General features: G+C 47.5%; 1 protein-coding gene across 1 annotated transcript; it reads right to left on the bottom strand.

Moving 5' to 3' along the window:
- Positions 1-483: 483 nt before the first annotated feature.
- On the bottom strand, positions 484-14541 carry LOC144119616 (uncharacterized). The gene is made up of 9 exons (XM_077652190.1): positions 14459-14541; positions 13172-13435; positions 11448-11682; positions 10270-10438; positions 7955-8094; positions 5004-5145; positions 3511-3672; positions 2617-2748; positions 484-705 (listed from the first exon to the last, which is right to left on the bottom strand). Exons 1-9 carry the CDS (start codon positions 14529-14531, stop codon positions 484-486), a joined length of 1539 nt encoding a protein of 512 aa, XP_077508316.1. The 5' UTR covers positions 14532-14541.
- Positions 14542-14991: the final 450 nt, after the last annotated feature.

Genomic DNA, 14991 nt, shown 5'->3' with positions numbered 1-14991 from the left:
ATTTTTAATTCACGCAAAAAGGTATTGCTCTAACGTGCATAGTGAGGCAATGTGGTACTAAGCAATATATCGATCCGGCAATATACGATTTTTAATTCACGCAAAAAGGTATTGCTCTAACGTGCATAGTGAGGCAATGTGGTACTAAGCAATATATCGATCCGGCAATGTACGATCTTTAATTCACGCAAAAAGGTATTGCTCTAACGTGCAAAGTGAGGAAAAACGGTGCGTACCCTTTTCTTGGCCTCAGTGTCACAACTGTTACCTGTAGCAGCCTTATAAAATCTTGTCACCATATTACCACACTTATAAAGGGAGTAATATTGCACCGCTATGCACGAGCAAGATACAGGTTGAGGAGAATATCAAAACAAGCTCGTAAAACAACAGTACATCACTGGCCACGAAAGCACGTCTCCAATAAACCGCGAGATCGCAGATTCCGAGGCTGGTGATCTGCAGGCGGCCGTTGGCGCTGCATCACGGGCAAGACGTGGCGTTGGCAGCCCTGTGCTTCGCCTTGACCTGAAAGTAGTCCGCGCTGTAGCTGAACCTAGTGTGCCCACTGATGTCGAACGCTCGGTCTTGACCTCCTTCCCCGACGTTTGGCGAATGACACTGCTCGGCCCAGTCTTCGCAGTCGATGTCAAACATGGCCAGGCCGACGTCGAGATTCCAGTTGTCGCGCATTATCTGACATATCTGGGGGTGAAAAGAAAGCATAAAAGAAGCTTCAAAATGTTTTATACCCTTCACTTTTTAATATTATGTACGGCGTGCTTCAACCAAGACTTCCTACATTTTCTTTTTTTAATAGGCTTTTTGAGATTAGAAGAGTGCTTTTTTTCGGCATATCATTGACAGCTTGTGCAGTTTATCAGAATACTACTAAAACGGGCTAACCTATAGGCTGGCTAACTAAAATTTTATAGTAAACTTTTTAACTATTGCTGCTAGGCTCCTTAATTACTGAGAGGCGTGTATCCCACCGTAAGTAATATCCATATCAGTTTTAGGAATTCGAAAATGCGGTTACCCCCGGCGCTGTGGCCAAACAAATTTTGGCTATTTCGAAGAGTTACGTGCACTGGAGAGAATGTTTTGCCTGCAAGCTTCTCGAAAGTGCATGTATTTCGGCGCGATGTTGCCGGAATTTGCTGAGACACATGGATGATTATTGCGCTGCCGTCAAAAGGATACTGCTCGCAGGGAGCTTCGGGAAGCACCCTTTGACTATAATGAGGAGTTGTTTTGTATCTTTTTAGATTTTTCTTACCTTTATTAGATTATATCGCGAAATTGAAGGTCGTCAACATCGAAGGCGATTCCAGTTTTTCAATTTTCTGAAACTGCATCGTCGTTCGGGATATGAAACGTGAAAAATAATCAATTGAAAGTTCGTTACGGTGGCGTTCCCGAGCTGCAGATTGGCAAAATGGCCTCGCTGATAGTCACAGAAATAACGCCTATGTCTTCGACGTCCTAAAACGAACTGCGTGTGTATTTTGTGCATTAAATTTGGTGCGCTCAGATACTGGGCGCATTACGTGCATTCTTGCGACGTCATTTCATCAATGCGCAACGTGGGAAATCCACGATGAAGAGCTTTAAAAATTCACTTTTTTAAATTTCATTATCTCGTGCCACGATACTGAAGCAGAAATTACAAAAACTGCTCTCTTTCCGTGTTTACAGCCCTTAATTTCGTGATATAATGTTGCACCCCAGTACCAAAATTTAAGAGGTATTAGCCACTTTAATAATAATAATAATTGGCTTTGGGGGAAAGGAAATGGCGCAGTATCTGTATCATATACCGTTGGACACCTGAACCACGCCGTAAGAGAAGGGATAAAGGAGGGAGTGAAAGAAGAAAGAGGTGCCGTATTGGAGGGCTCCGGAATAATTTCGACCACCTGGGGATCTTTAACGTGCACTGACATCGTACAGCACACGGGCGCCTTAGCTGTTCATGTAGAGAAATGCCTGTTGGAAATGCTGTTGGCAAGCTTTTGGCGAAGGCCAAGTTGTCTATGTCATATTTCACTATATTTTGCTATCAGGATTATCTCGTGTGAAATCCAAAGACCGTGTCATGTGCATGCAGCTACTTTTGCCAGAAATCTTTTTTAAGTGAACTTTGTCACGTACTTCATGTCCGCCGCATAGTGCAATCCACCTGCACAGTTTATCGACATATCTTCCATGGTTATTTGAAAGAAAATTGGGATAAACTAGAAAAAATTGAAGGGGATCATCTGATTATCGTATGCGTTGGCAATGCAATAGAATTAGAGGATGTTGATGCCTTTACCGGAAGTAACGCCACTTACTATCTAGTGACGTCATTTCCATCCTGCGAATGAGAATTGCCCGGTCTAGTCACGTTACCTCCCTCGAGCCAATGGAAGAATTCAATGCTGTCCCATTTAAACACACGGATGCAGGTGAAAATTCAAGCCAATGTAGAAAAGTGAAGACCTTTGAACAGAATATTAGCTGCAAAATATGTCACGATGACATCGCCCTTTTACTGCCGACCAAACTCCAGGGACAACCAAAGGGCAGTCAGGAAACCCGATTCGAGAAAGCGCGCACGTTGCGGATCGGCACCTTTGTCGTTATGGTCATGGATGATTCGTAGGTTGCCAGAAGGTCGCCACTTCCCGCAGGCTTGGAGACCATCGTGAACTGCTCTGCGTCCATGGTTTGATCTACGTAGACGTTTAGCGGGTCGTTGCAGAACTGCAAGGGAAGTGAACGGAAGAATTGCGAACACGATGAGAGGACATGCAGCTCTTTTCGGGGAGCTGCGCATTGTTAAGCGTCATCAACGCTACAATATGACTCCGTCAAGTTTGTGTGTGCAAGTTTCGCTTTGCGTCCAGCCTCCCGAAAAGTGTCGCCATATGCTTTTGTTTATTGGCAGACATGTCTTTGTTGGTCAGACATGTCTTTGGCATGTCTTTGTTGGATGTGGTTGTTGGACAGACAGACAGACAGACAGACAGACAGACAGACAGACAGACAGACAGACAGACAGACAGACAGACAGACAGACAGACAGACAGACAGACAGACAGACAGACAGACAGACAGACGGACGGACGGACGGACGGACGGACGGACAGACAGACAGACAGACAGACAGACAGACAGACAGACAGACAGACAGACAGACAGACGGACGGACGGACGGACGGACGGACGGACGGACGGACGGACAGACAGACAGACAGAGAGAGACATACGGACAGACGGACAGACAGACAGACGGACAGACGTCCGGACAGACAGACAGACAGACAGACAGACAGACAGACAGACAGACAGACAGACGGACGGACGGACGGACGGACGGACGGACGGACGGACGGACGGACGGACAGACAGACAGACAGACAGACAGACAGACAGACAGACAGACAGACAGACAGACAGACAGACAGACAGACAGACAGACAGACAGACAGACGGACGGACGGAGAGGCAGACAGACGTACTCACCGCGGACATGGTGTTCGGTGGCTGCTGGTGGTCGACGCACGGCGCGTACAGCCTCCTGGACGTCGTCGTCATGTACAAGCGCGTGCACATGGTGACGGACACGGCCAGCGAAGGGTACGCGTTCCACTCCGTCTGGTTCCTGATCGCCTCCATGGTCTTGCTCTGTATGGGCACCGCAACAAAACCGAAGAAGTCGCGTCGGCTTCGGAAGAGGAAGAGGTAGACAGTTGAATCGAATTTGCATTTATTTCTAAAATGCGTAACTTAAAGCATGTTTTTGCGAGCTAGTTGGTTCATGCCTAGGAAAGTGAACTGCGCAAAGGAAGAGAACGCCGAGCGAACCCTCCGCGCCCGTGGCGTCGTTTTCATTGCGTGTCTTCCTATGTCCCTCGTGTCTTCTGCACAGCTTACTTCCCTAGATGCATCCCACCCGCCCTGCTCCATACCATCTGATTTTAACGCGATAGCGTTAAGAACCCCGTGTGCCAGAAAAGCCAGCGTCATTGGCCGTGAGCGAAAAACCCCCAGAGGAGCAACCTAGGGGGCAGCTGGGCCACCTAGGTCACGTGTGCTTGTGGCGTCATGATAACCTGCCCACCTTATTGTAAACAAACTGCCCACCGTAGCAGGGGGCAGTTAAATTAATGATCGGTCGCGAGAGGTTGTTCTGGAAGGGCAACCTAGGTCTCACAAACTCCACCGGTGACAGCACGTGCCATCCCACGGCAGTGGCACATCACCTAACCACTGCACCACTGCGCCAGGAGTGGTATGATGACTCCCATAGATATATGAATGTAAAGTAGGGAATGACAAATTCATCATGCATGCGCATTAGCCCCTTAACTCTATCACATCATACCCTTGGGGCAGAGCATAAATGTCAGCTGAAGTTCTTCTAAAGTGCGGCCACTCTCAAGCCCATATTATAACCATATGCGGACCACTATATGTGGACCACATGGTCACAGCAGCTAGCCCAACGTTAAGGGCGCCGTTCTCTCCTTAGGTGTCCCTTCTGGCTGACGCCCACACTTGGGCAGCATTGCCTTTGGCCAAAGAAACGGACGGGTGAGGAGCCGGCATTTTCCTGGCAAGACATATCCTCCTGAGACCCAGAGCGTGAAAACTGTAACTTCGATTTTGCTCTAACTCTTGGGATGATAATTTAAGCTGCAAAATATGATCAGAAAGTATTTTGCTGCCTTTATAACTTTTGATACATTCTATATGGAGAAAATCATGACATCTCTGAAGCCCACAGGAAAAGAAGAGTCTCGTCTTCACCGCAGGGCGTGCTTATGTGATTTGGTTCAACCGTTACGAATAATATTAAACGCTCAAAAGGGCGTTAAAGCTCGTTAGAATGGACGTTAATCCGCTTGCTTTCTGTGACCGCCGACGTAAAAAGTCTGCGCTGATTTCTAAGTTTCTCAGAGTACCAAAGTGGGCGCTTTCTCGAAAAAGAAAGCGGCTGCTGCGCTCGCGCTCACCATGCCCAGCATGTGGAATGCCTTTGTATGCGGCGACACCTCGAAGGGCGCCGGGCCCGTCACCCAGCAACCTGGGTAGCGGGCGGCGAATTCGTCCTTCCACAAGTGCGTCAGCGCAATCACGCCGTCCACCATGAACCTCCTGCGGTGTGCATGCAATGAGGATAAGAGAACAACAGGTTGTTGGGTGAGGTGGTGCATGATGCAAAAGAACAGCTGCGCAACTATAAGAAAGCGCGAGAAAGAACACAATAAATGTGTCGTGTTCTTCCTTGTGGAGAATAACAGGTGCCGCGATACTGTAGCACTTTACCATTTCCGCGTGCTGTAGGCACACGTTGAGTGACTATAGCGTTCGGCTGATGACCACGAGGTCACGGGACCCCAGTAGAAGAAACGACAAAATCGTTCCCAAAATACGACAAAATATTTTGTCGTAACGATAGATTTTTCTTAGTACTTCTGTCGCTACGACAGGGCACAGCAAAATACTGCAGAAAATTCTGTTGTTACAGCGTCCATTTCTATTGTTACTACACTGTAAATAGAAAGGCGTAAAAAGGCAGTAAGCTGTTCTCTAACACACTTCGTTTTTTTTTACCCTCTTTTTACTCCCGCATAGGCGTATTCGTGTTTAGAGTGTAGAGGTTCATGGCCAAAATACTCTGCAAAATCTATTGGTACAAAAGATAACTTTCTGCTGTTTGCTCGACAGGCACTTAATCCCGGCAGAGGCAGCCGTACTCTTATGGAAGCGGAACCATTCTGTGCGACGTTAGCACATGTTAAAAACTCCAGATGGTCGAAATTAATCAGGAATCCTCCAATACCGCGTCCTTCATGGACCAGAGTGAGCATTCGGTACATAAGTATGCGTTTAATTGCGTTTCTGGTGTGCTTTCTGCGTAGTCTCCTGAAGTGTGCACACAACGCGATGCTTCGGAGCCATCGAACGCAAAAAAATCAGTGGGTGGTACCCAAAGTCAGGCCCGTTTCAATGTACAAAATGTCCTGATGAATAGCGGACTTAAAAATCTGTCCAAACACTTTCTTTGTGGAAACTATCGAAACGAGAGTTGCAGCAGCTCGACTTACTATTCCTCCCCTTCTCTCCCGCGCCGGGAATCGGGTGCAACTCCACACAACCACTACGATATTTTGCTGATTGCAGTTTCCAACTTAACCTCTTCTTCCCCAGTTCATGCACCCTGGAGGCTCTATTTCACGTACGGTAGGCACGTTTCTAAGAACTTGGAGGGCCATTCAGAAATGAAAATCCGAAGCTTTTCCTGATTCACGGCAGCTTCTTTCCCAGACGCGATGTCATCCCAAGCCGTGGTTACAAATGAAACAGATTGTTAAGGCATTGTGACGTTCCTTGTGTGTGCTACGAGCGTCCGCGTTCGACGGCGCGGCGTAGACGGAGCCCCCAGTGGCGGCGAAAGCACAACCGGACCCCCTTTCATGTTTCTACTGTATATGGCTGCAAGCAACTTGAGTGGGATTGCTTTCGGGCCTGCCGCCGTGGACCGCACGGAGACGACCAGAACGAAGGGGTTTAAGCACAACCGGACCCCCTTTCCATAGTGTCGGCACGAGACGAACGCCGCCGCCGCCGCCACCGCCGCGGGGAGACGGGCGTTATCTTCCCCAATTGCCGTGGCCGTTCCAGGGCGGCCTCGTTTCGGCGGGCCTGGCCCCGTGGCAAGACGGCGGGCATCATCAATCAACCCTTCCGAGCACATCCCAGGACAAGGGACCACTTTCCCGGCCTTTTAGTGACCTCGCGTTCCGGCCTTGAGGGGCGAGTGTCATTTGATGGAGAACGGACGCCGGTGACCCGCGGGAACAGTCAGCGGGCCAGAGCGCGCCTTACCACAGCCGACGCTATGCGCTACCTCGACGACAACCTTCTTTCCCTCGGACTCAACACGTGAGGGGGGCGAGACCATAAGTGCGGTGGTGTGTTTGTGCGCCCAAGTGAAAGCCCTAGCCCCCCCCCCCCACTCCGGCGTGGGCGTCCTCACCCTAGGGAGTGTGGGGATAAGAGGATATAAAAATCGACAAGGAGTACGGAAGAAGAGACGCTCAGGACGACATCGTTCGCCAAGGGGGCCTTCAGCGCCGAAGCCCGACGGCGTGCAGCTTCTGCCAGCAACCGTTCGAGCTCAACTCCGGAGCCCCTCCATCGTCCCCATGAATTCGTCGGCACGTAAGCTCGGACGCCCCAGCCTCTGATGTATAATCATAATCAAGTGTAATTATTGAATATATCTGTTTGTTTAAACTGAGCCATACAGTGTCTCATTGCCTCTCCATCCCGTGTGGACCTGCGCATTATGGGGGGTCATCACAGCATGTGTTCGGGAATATGTGAAACTATTCAAAACGTAAACCAGTGTACCCATATCGGAAAAGAAAGAAGCCAGCCCGAACCTGCCTGAATTTACGGCAGAATGCGGGAGTGATTGACTGTATTATGTAATGAGTGTTTAATTAGTGTGTAGTGGTATGGCAATACACGCCTCCACAAAAGAAAAATTCCAAGTAAAAACTTTCAGGGCTAAGTCGAAGAATATACTATAAGACATTGGCTCGGTAATATTGTGACCGAGCTTTCAAAAAATGAGAAACAGTGCACATATGCACATCGTGTCCCTTTTTATACCGCCAACCGCGTGCATTGAAGCACCGACATATGACATCTCAGGCAAGGAAACCATCACATCAGAACAGTGATTTACACTTTCAAAATGATCTGTCGATTCAGTGCGTTTTAATTAAATATGACTACTTGAATACGAAGCTCAGGCGTAAACATTTGCATTCAAGTTGCAGTCACGTCTATTCGTCCTCGTTCTCTGCATATTTGCAGTACATTGACTGCATACTATAATGCGGAGGTTGCGAGATGTGAACAAGTGATGCCATCCGACGACTTGAGTACGTACCTCAATTCTTGGGAAATGCTGCGCAGAAAGGGATGCATGTTCTGCGGCCAAATGCGGAAGCCCAGCACTATGAACCCTCGCCCAGGTGGTGGAGGCTGTGTGGAGGCCTTCTTCAGCATCTGCTGCTCAACTCTCAGGGCCTGCAAGCGCAATTAACGAGTCAGCTTTAGGGAAAGGTAGACAACAAATAATGTACAGTGGCTTATAGTGTCCTTGGTACTCCGTGTGTTAACTTGCGCGCAGATCACACCTAAGATAAGAGAACAGAAGATATAAAGTAGACAGAAAAGTTAACCTAAATTAGGTCTGGTTTCCTATTCGTATCTCCTACTCTGGTTTTCCACTTACAAGAAACTACAGTTGAAAAAATTATCAGGGACACCTAGTTTCATTGTGTTCGCAATTCGAGAGCACTAAGCTGTTGCTGCCGTTTCAGAACGTGACGTCACTTCCTATCTGGTGACATCACTTCCATTCCACCAATGGAAATGCTCCGCTCGGGTAACGTTACTTCCTTATATGCCGATGGGCGAATTTTATGACCGACGATGCATTTTAACCCCTTCGAATTAATATCATCAAATTCATGTAATTCGTCGGTCATCGAATTAAAAGAAATGTGCACGCACAAGAAGACCACACGCGGTTTCTGAGACCTGCCGACCACGGCCCACGAATTTTTGTCGCAGAGATTGTGACACTAGTCGGTATAGATTAGTCCTATAGGACATCATGATACCATTCAGTGACGGCGATGGTTGTCAACGCGGTCATACTGCAGCGATCTTTAAGACAGTTGTGTTCGTTAAAAAGAAGGTCTGTCGTGAAATACATAACATTCCATATTCGGGAACAAGGTTTGCGGGACTTGCAGCAGGATTTGCGCCATGCAGTCAAAGCGCATGAATGCAAGCTCGTAATGCACACTGCAAGGGCATGCAAGGGCATGCGCTTCTCAAAACGTAGTATCAAACACTGGGTCCATCAACGGGAAAGATGCTGAAACAGGAAATGGGAATTCAGTGACTCGTAGACTAAATTACAGTCTTTGCTTGAGGCATATCTGGAGCGTAAGAGACACATTGACATAAAACACGCACAAACGGACGAACTCAGAGTTTACCCGTGTGTTCCTCGTGTGAATGTGGTTCCTGCGCTGCACTTAAGTATGCAAGCAACTCGCCCTAAAGCTCGTTTCCCTGAGACCCTTCGATGATTAATATATAGCCGTGGAACGAAATCCTATTTCTCTGCGCGACTTCGCGCAGCGTTATCGTGCCGTGGTTCCTTTCACCGAGTGGATATGCGGCTGAGGGCACGTGAGCATTAAATCGTCGCTTCGTGGGCTCCTGTGGCGCGCGCTAACACATTCGAAGAAAACAGGCTAGAATACTGAAATGCTGCATACGTTATTTCTACCCGTCGCGGTGGCTCAGTGGTTAGGGCGCTCGACTACTGAGCCGGAGTTCCCGGGTTCGAACCCGACCGCGGCGGCTGCGTTTTTATGGAGGCAAAACACTAAAGCGCCCGTGTGCTGTGCGATGTCAGTGCACGTTGAAGGTCCCCAGGTGGTCGAAATTATTCCGGAGCCCTCCACTACGGCACCTATTTCTTCCTTTCTTCTTTCACTCCCTCCTTTATCCCTTCCCTTACGGCGCGGTTCAGGTGTCCAACGATATATGAGACAGATACTGCGCCATTTCCTTTTCCCAACATACAATTTATTATTATTACGTTATTTCTCCAACGGTGTTCGCTTCTGTAACGCTTCAAGCATGCCGCATAAAACATGGAGGGAACTGTTTTAATATCTTGTTTTATTAAGTTCGCGCCACATAGAGCGTCTAGCTGCATAAAACGATGCATGGTGATGTTGCTTTAAGTTAGCCATTGAATAGAGGCCGGCACTCCGGAAAGGTTGTGCTTTGGCTTATGTTTTATGCCGCGTCAGCTGTACCACTGTACAAACCAAATTAACCATCACGTCCACAATCGCTACACATTTTAAACTCTGGAGTGGGCGAAAAGTCAGCTTTTCTGTTTAATTTATTAAAGCTGTCACGGAGTGTATGGCATTAGACGTGGCCTATAGGGTCGGCAGAAAGTTAGCTGGGCGGATGAGATAAAGAAGCTTGCGTGCATACGGTGGCCGCAGCTGGCAAAGGACAGCGTTAATTGGAGAGACATGGAGAAGCCTTCGCCCTACAGTGGGCGTAGTAAGGCTTATGATGATGATGATGGTGGTGGTGGTGGTGGTGATGATGATGATGATGATGATGATGATGATGATGATGATGATGATGATGGAAGAGCACCTTTAGTAAGCTGAAGACATCCTTGACCTTCCGGCGAACGGCGAGGTTCTTCGGTTTGACCTCCATGTCGAGGACGCCGTAGTGGAATACCCTCCACGTGGTCCAGTACTCCCGCACCTTGGAGACGCCGCGAGTCACCCGCAGATCCCTGAGAGCGCGGAGGTGGTTCCTGCGACGCCACGGGCAGTCGACAATTGGAACAACACATTCCAGCTGTCGCACTGTTTCCGCGGCCGATCTCTGCCAAACCATGCACTCTCCACCGTACAAAACTCCGTTCAGTTTTACCTGCAGGACTGCGGGAGATCTACATTTCGTTTACTTTGTCTCAAGGGACCTACAATGTTTTCGAAGTATAAAAAAAGTAACCCTAAAGGAACCAGACATGCTGCTTCCAAGCTTCAAATGACATCATTTCAGAGGGAAGACAACTGCACAAAATCTCGGAGAAGCGCAAGGGAGAAAGGGGGGGGACTGGATTTAGGAGTTGTCTTTGCAAAATATGAAAAGGCAAGCAAGCGCATGCACCTTTGGAAAAGAAACACGAAATCCTAATAAAAACGATTCAAGTGATTGTGCATACCATTCATTGTACATCATTAATTTTGTTTGTTTTTTTACTTTCCAGAAAATGCACAGTTAGGCTTTACTGAGCTCTGGCGTGTGTTTTGAATTTTTCAAAATAAGCTTTATAGTTGCCTTCGCGTTCGTTGCTTCCGCTGAGCGCGTTCCCTTCACTTCAGTATGTGTGAGCAGGTGGACCGAAATTCTACAAGCGGTAACAATACACAATAATTAAAGAACATGAGGTAGACACCGTGAGTATTCGTAGACGTAAAAGAAGAAAGCTCAGCGTCTAGTGTACTATAAAAAATATCGCTTGCAGCAGACAAGTGGGCTAGTGACTATAGCCTCTGTCGAGGTGAGACATACTAGTCTTTGAACGAAGCCTACACAGCTGAGTTTCGATAACCCGAACACGCAAGGGTCTGAAATTTTGTCCGAGTTATGAGCAGCTCGAACAAGGGACGCCCTTTTCCCTACATTCGACGTTGACGGGATCAAAGGGTAAGTTTGAATAAAGCGAAAGTTCGAAATAAGCGATTTCGAATAAACTACGAGTTCATTATACAACACGGGCCGCAGCTACCGCAGCAATGCTGCGAGGTGCGACTCGCCTTTGAGGGATGCTGATGCCGTAGGAGGTTGATCGCGAGTTGGCCGCCTGCTCGAGCATGGTGCGGAGCACGGGGTGGCTGTCATCCAGAAGGGTATCCCGGCCGCGGGAGTAGAGCGGCACGAAGGCGTAGTCGCACACGCCGTCGATGGCGATCTTCTCGTAGTCCTGCTCGAATGTGCCGAACGTGCAGAACAGCGGCCGTTTGCCCATGGGCCTCGGGACCACGGGTGTGGCTGAGACGCGGGAAGCGGATTGGCGCCTAGCAGCAGGTAGAGGGCTTCTTCCTGTAACTGAGCAGGTTACGATACCGGCTGTTTTCTCTCCTTGAATATGCGTAAATGGGGTCCAGTTATACAACAACATTAACAAGAGACTGTCAACAAAGTGCACAGTGATAGAAACCCGAAATATGGTTGCTGTGAGATATATTATCCTATGAAACATCTTTTACATTATACAACATGGGAGCCTTTACTATACTAGCATAGTCTGTCAGTCGGTGTACAGATCACGATTCGGGGATATATGCCACTTCTGCTTCTTCCAATTAAAATCTAGCACGTGCATTCGTTTTGTATTGAGTCGCTCCAAGTGTTTCGCTGTTTCTGGATAAAAATAAAACAGAAACACTGTTAGTGGTATTTCACAGCTCGGACAACCCTTAAGCCTGTCAGTTTGAAATTTTTGCACCTTGCACAGTGCAGGTTTCGTATCATTGTTCCCTTTCGCGCAGTCGACGTACACTATAAACTGAAAGGAGTAAAAAAGGGAGTAATCGTCCTCTAAAGCACTCCCGCTAGAGAACAGATTACTCCCCTGTTACTACCATGCAGGTGTACTCGTATCTAAACACAAAGTAACCACTTTATATGGCTTGCCGTCTGTTACTTTGCTTAATGTAAACGCACTGCCGTTGAATTGGACTGTAGTGTCGGCAATGTTTAATGTACCGTCGACGTCAGACTTAATTTCCCAGGACACCGCCTTTAGCTGCGTACTTGGGTCCTTATGGTACCCGCTGGCACATCGAAGTTCCCGCAGAGTGAAGATAAAAGCTCTGTGACCCTCCGGGGATTTCTAAAATTGGCCATATAACACACTATACATGGACGAACAGAAAACTTAGTTGGCAAGAAACTTTTTCCCATAAAAGTATATGTGGTCTTTCATGCCGCGTTCGCTGATACTACGACCGTAATGGCATTATTTTGAGCAAGACAGCTGCAGTATATTCGAATTTCTCGGAAATAAGATCAAATTTTTATTGAAAAACAGAAGCAGTAAACAAACCAAAACACATGATCTGTGCAGAACAAAAATTACAACATTTTGGTCCGAGAAAACAAATGCAAAGATAAGTGAAGTCAATTTTCCCGGTCTGCAAAATTGAATCTAAGTTCAGCAGTAGAACAAATAAATTAATCAAAATTAGTAGATTGATAATGGTCCAGAAGCGATACATGGTAAGGAATAGCTTAGGCGTTCCATACCAGAAGACAAACGATATGCGGCTGCTTTTCAATATTCGCCATGTCTGGTAGAATAATATTGCTCATCCTTTATTAAATGCGCCAAAGTATTCAGGTTATGTATATTAATTATATCTTTCTTACTATTTAAATCCAGTAATCAAACGGTAGTGGTATAGTTTGTGAGCCGCAATAAGATGAACACTATGGAAAACATGTGTTATTCCGGAAACTTTTGCTTTCGAGGTAATACCTGTTCGAGTAGTGGCAGTGGGAGTAGTAGTGGGAGTAGTAGTGGGTGTAGTAGTGGGAGTAGTAGTTGGAGTAGCAGTAGGAGCAGCAGTGGCAGTAGTAGTGGGAGTAGTAGTCGCAATGATCGCTGACGTCGCGGCGGTGGTAGTCGCGCCTTTCGTTGAGCTCCTGGCTTCGGTCGTCTTGAGGGTGGTGTCGTGAGTTGTGGGCCTCGGGGCATCGGCGTGGATGTCCGGAGCAGCCTCGGGAGGTATCTCGAAAATCGCTGAAAGTGCACGCGAACGACAGGATGACCACTGGCGGATACGCGCCTGCCAGTCGACGTTATTTATCGAAAGTGTGTGCATCCAAATTGCCCTACAGTCGCTTTAGATGAGTTGTATAAGGATCTTTGTATCTAGACAGAATAGAATTGAAGCGTTTTCAAAAATATACCAACACTGTTCATGGCACAATGAAGGTGCCCTCCACGCTAACTTCTATCCAAGCCTCCACAGCATCTAAAGCGTGCACAGCACCGACTGAGGTGAAGGGCGAAATTTTTTTGTTTTGTTCTCCCAACGGGAGTTGCATTAAGGGCTTCGTCCAGAGTCATATACGTGGCCGTAGTTTCTAACTGCCTAAATGCCCAGCGTTGAGCTTCTGGCCAGTGGTGGTGTTTACAAGGTATGCCGGGAAGTAGGAGAGTCCACGAATACGCACCGTGCAGGTCACGTGACTTTGTGACGTATGTCGCCCTTCGAACGAGCACTCGCAAGGAGTTGGGTGCGTACACCTATCGGTGTCTTTTGTCCCAGTGGGCGGGAACGAGAACCTCATGAAAATTTTTGTTGTTGTTTTTTTTCGCGTGATTGGCATTCGTACATCGAATGTGAGCTCAAGTTTTCTGATGCCTGTTTAATGGGCTTGATCAGGAAATTGGCGCGAAAAATGCATTCGTAACCATCTATGATATACGAGCAGGCAATGCTAGGTTTCCGCCAGCACGATCTTCCAGAATTGCCGACTTGTGCAAACTACAGAAAGGTTTCACCGCACAGTGAGACTGCCGAGACGAAGGCGAAACTATAGGGGCGTACGAGAAAATGTAGTCACAAACAGCAGCCACTTCAGCGCATCGTATGGCTCAAAGATATCTTTCTCTGTCCGGGGTTTCAACCAGGGACCATCGCCTTCAATAAATTACGAACCAGGCCGGTTAGCTAAGCTTAGTACGAGTTTAGCTTACAAGAATAAGGAGGAATTTTTTTCTTCTAGGTGTTGCTTTTCCACGGCGTGTCGGACTTACCAGTGACGAAGAGGAAGGCAGTGTAGGACAGCATGGCCAGCAGCGCGACGAGAAAGATGAACAGCGACGACATTACGAACCCCCCTGGCCTAAGTGAGGAGGAGTAAATAAACCACTGCTATAGTAGACCCTTTCACAACATGGTCACGGACATCGTAGCAAGAGATGCGGATAGTTTTCATTAGCGTGTCCAGAATTCTAGTCTCGTTTATGTATATGAAGATAGCATATGTGCCTTCATCTTTCCTTGACCTCTGTAATAATTAAACATAACTATAATTTTGGAAATCAATATACTTACACATCCACTGCAAAGGCGAAACGGAAAGTCTCGTTTTAGCAAAAACGATGTGAACAACAACCCCCTTAGGCTTCAGTTGCCAGCACCTCTGGTACCCAAGAACACATACACACTCAACAATTCTGGACAAAAGCATTGTAAGATTTCACTACAAAAATCAATATATCCACAGTTCTTCCGTCGGCAGGCTTGCACTTTTTTGCTTTGAACGTTTTTGCTATCATCAAAAGCG

Source organism: Amblyomma americanum, chromosome 2 (assembly GCF_052857255.1).
Source record: "Amblyomma americanum isolate KBUSLIRL-KWMA chromosome 2, ASM5285725v1, whole genome shotgun sequence".
NCBI lineage: Eukaryota > Metazoa > Arthropoda > Arachnida > Ixodida > Ixodidae > Amblyomma > Amblyomma americanum.
The sequence above is the reverse complement of the archived record's forward strand: the minus strand, read 5'-3'. Positions and strand labels throughout refer to the sequence as shown.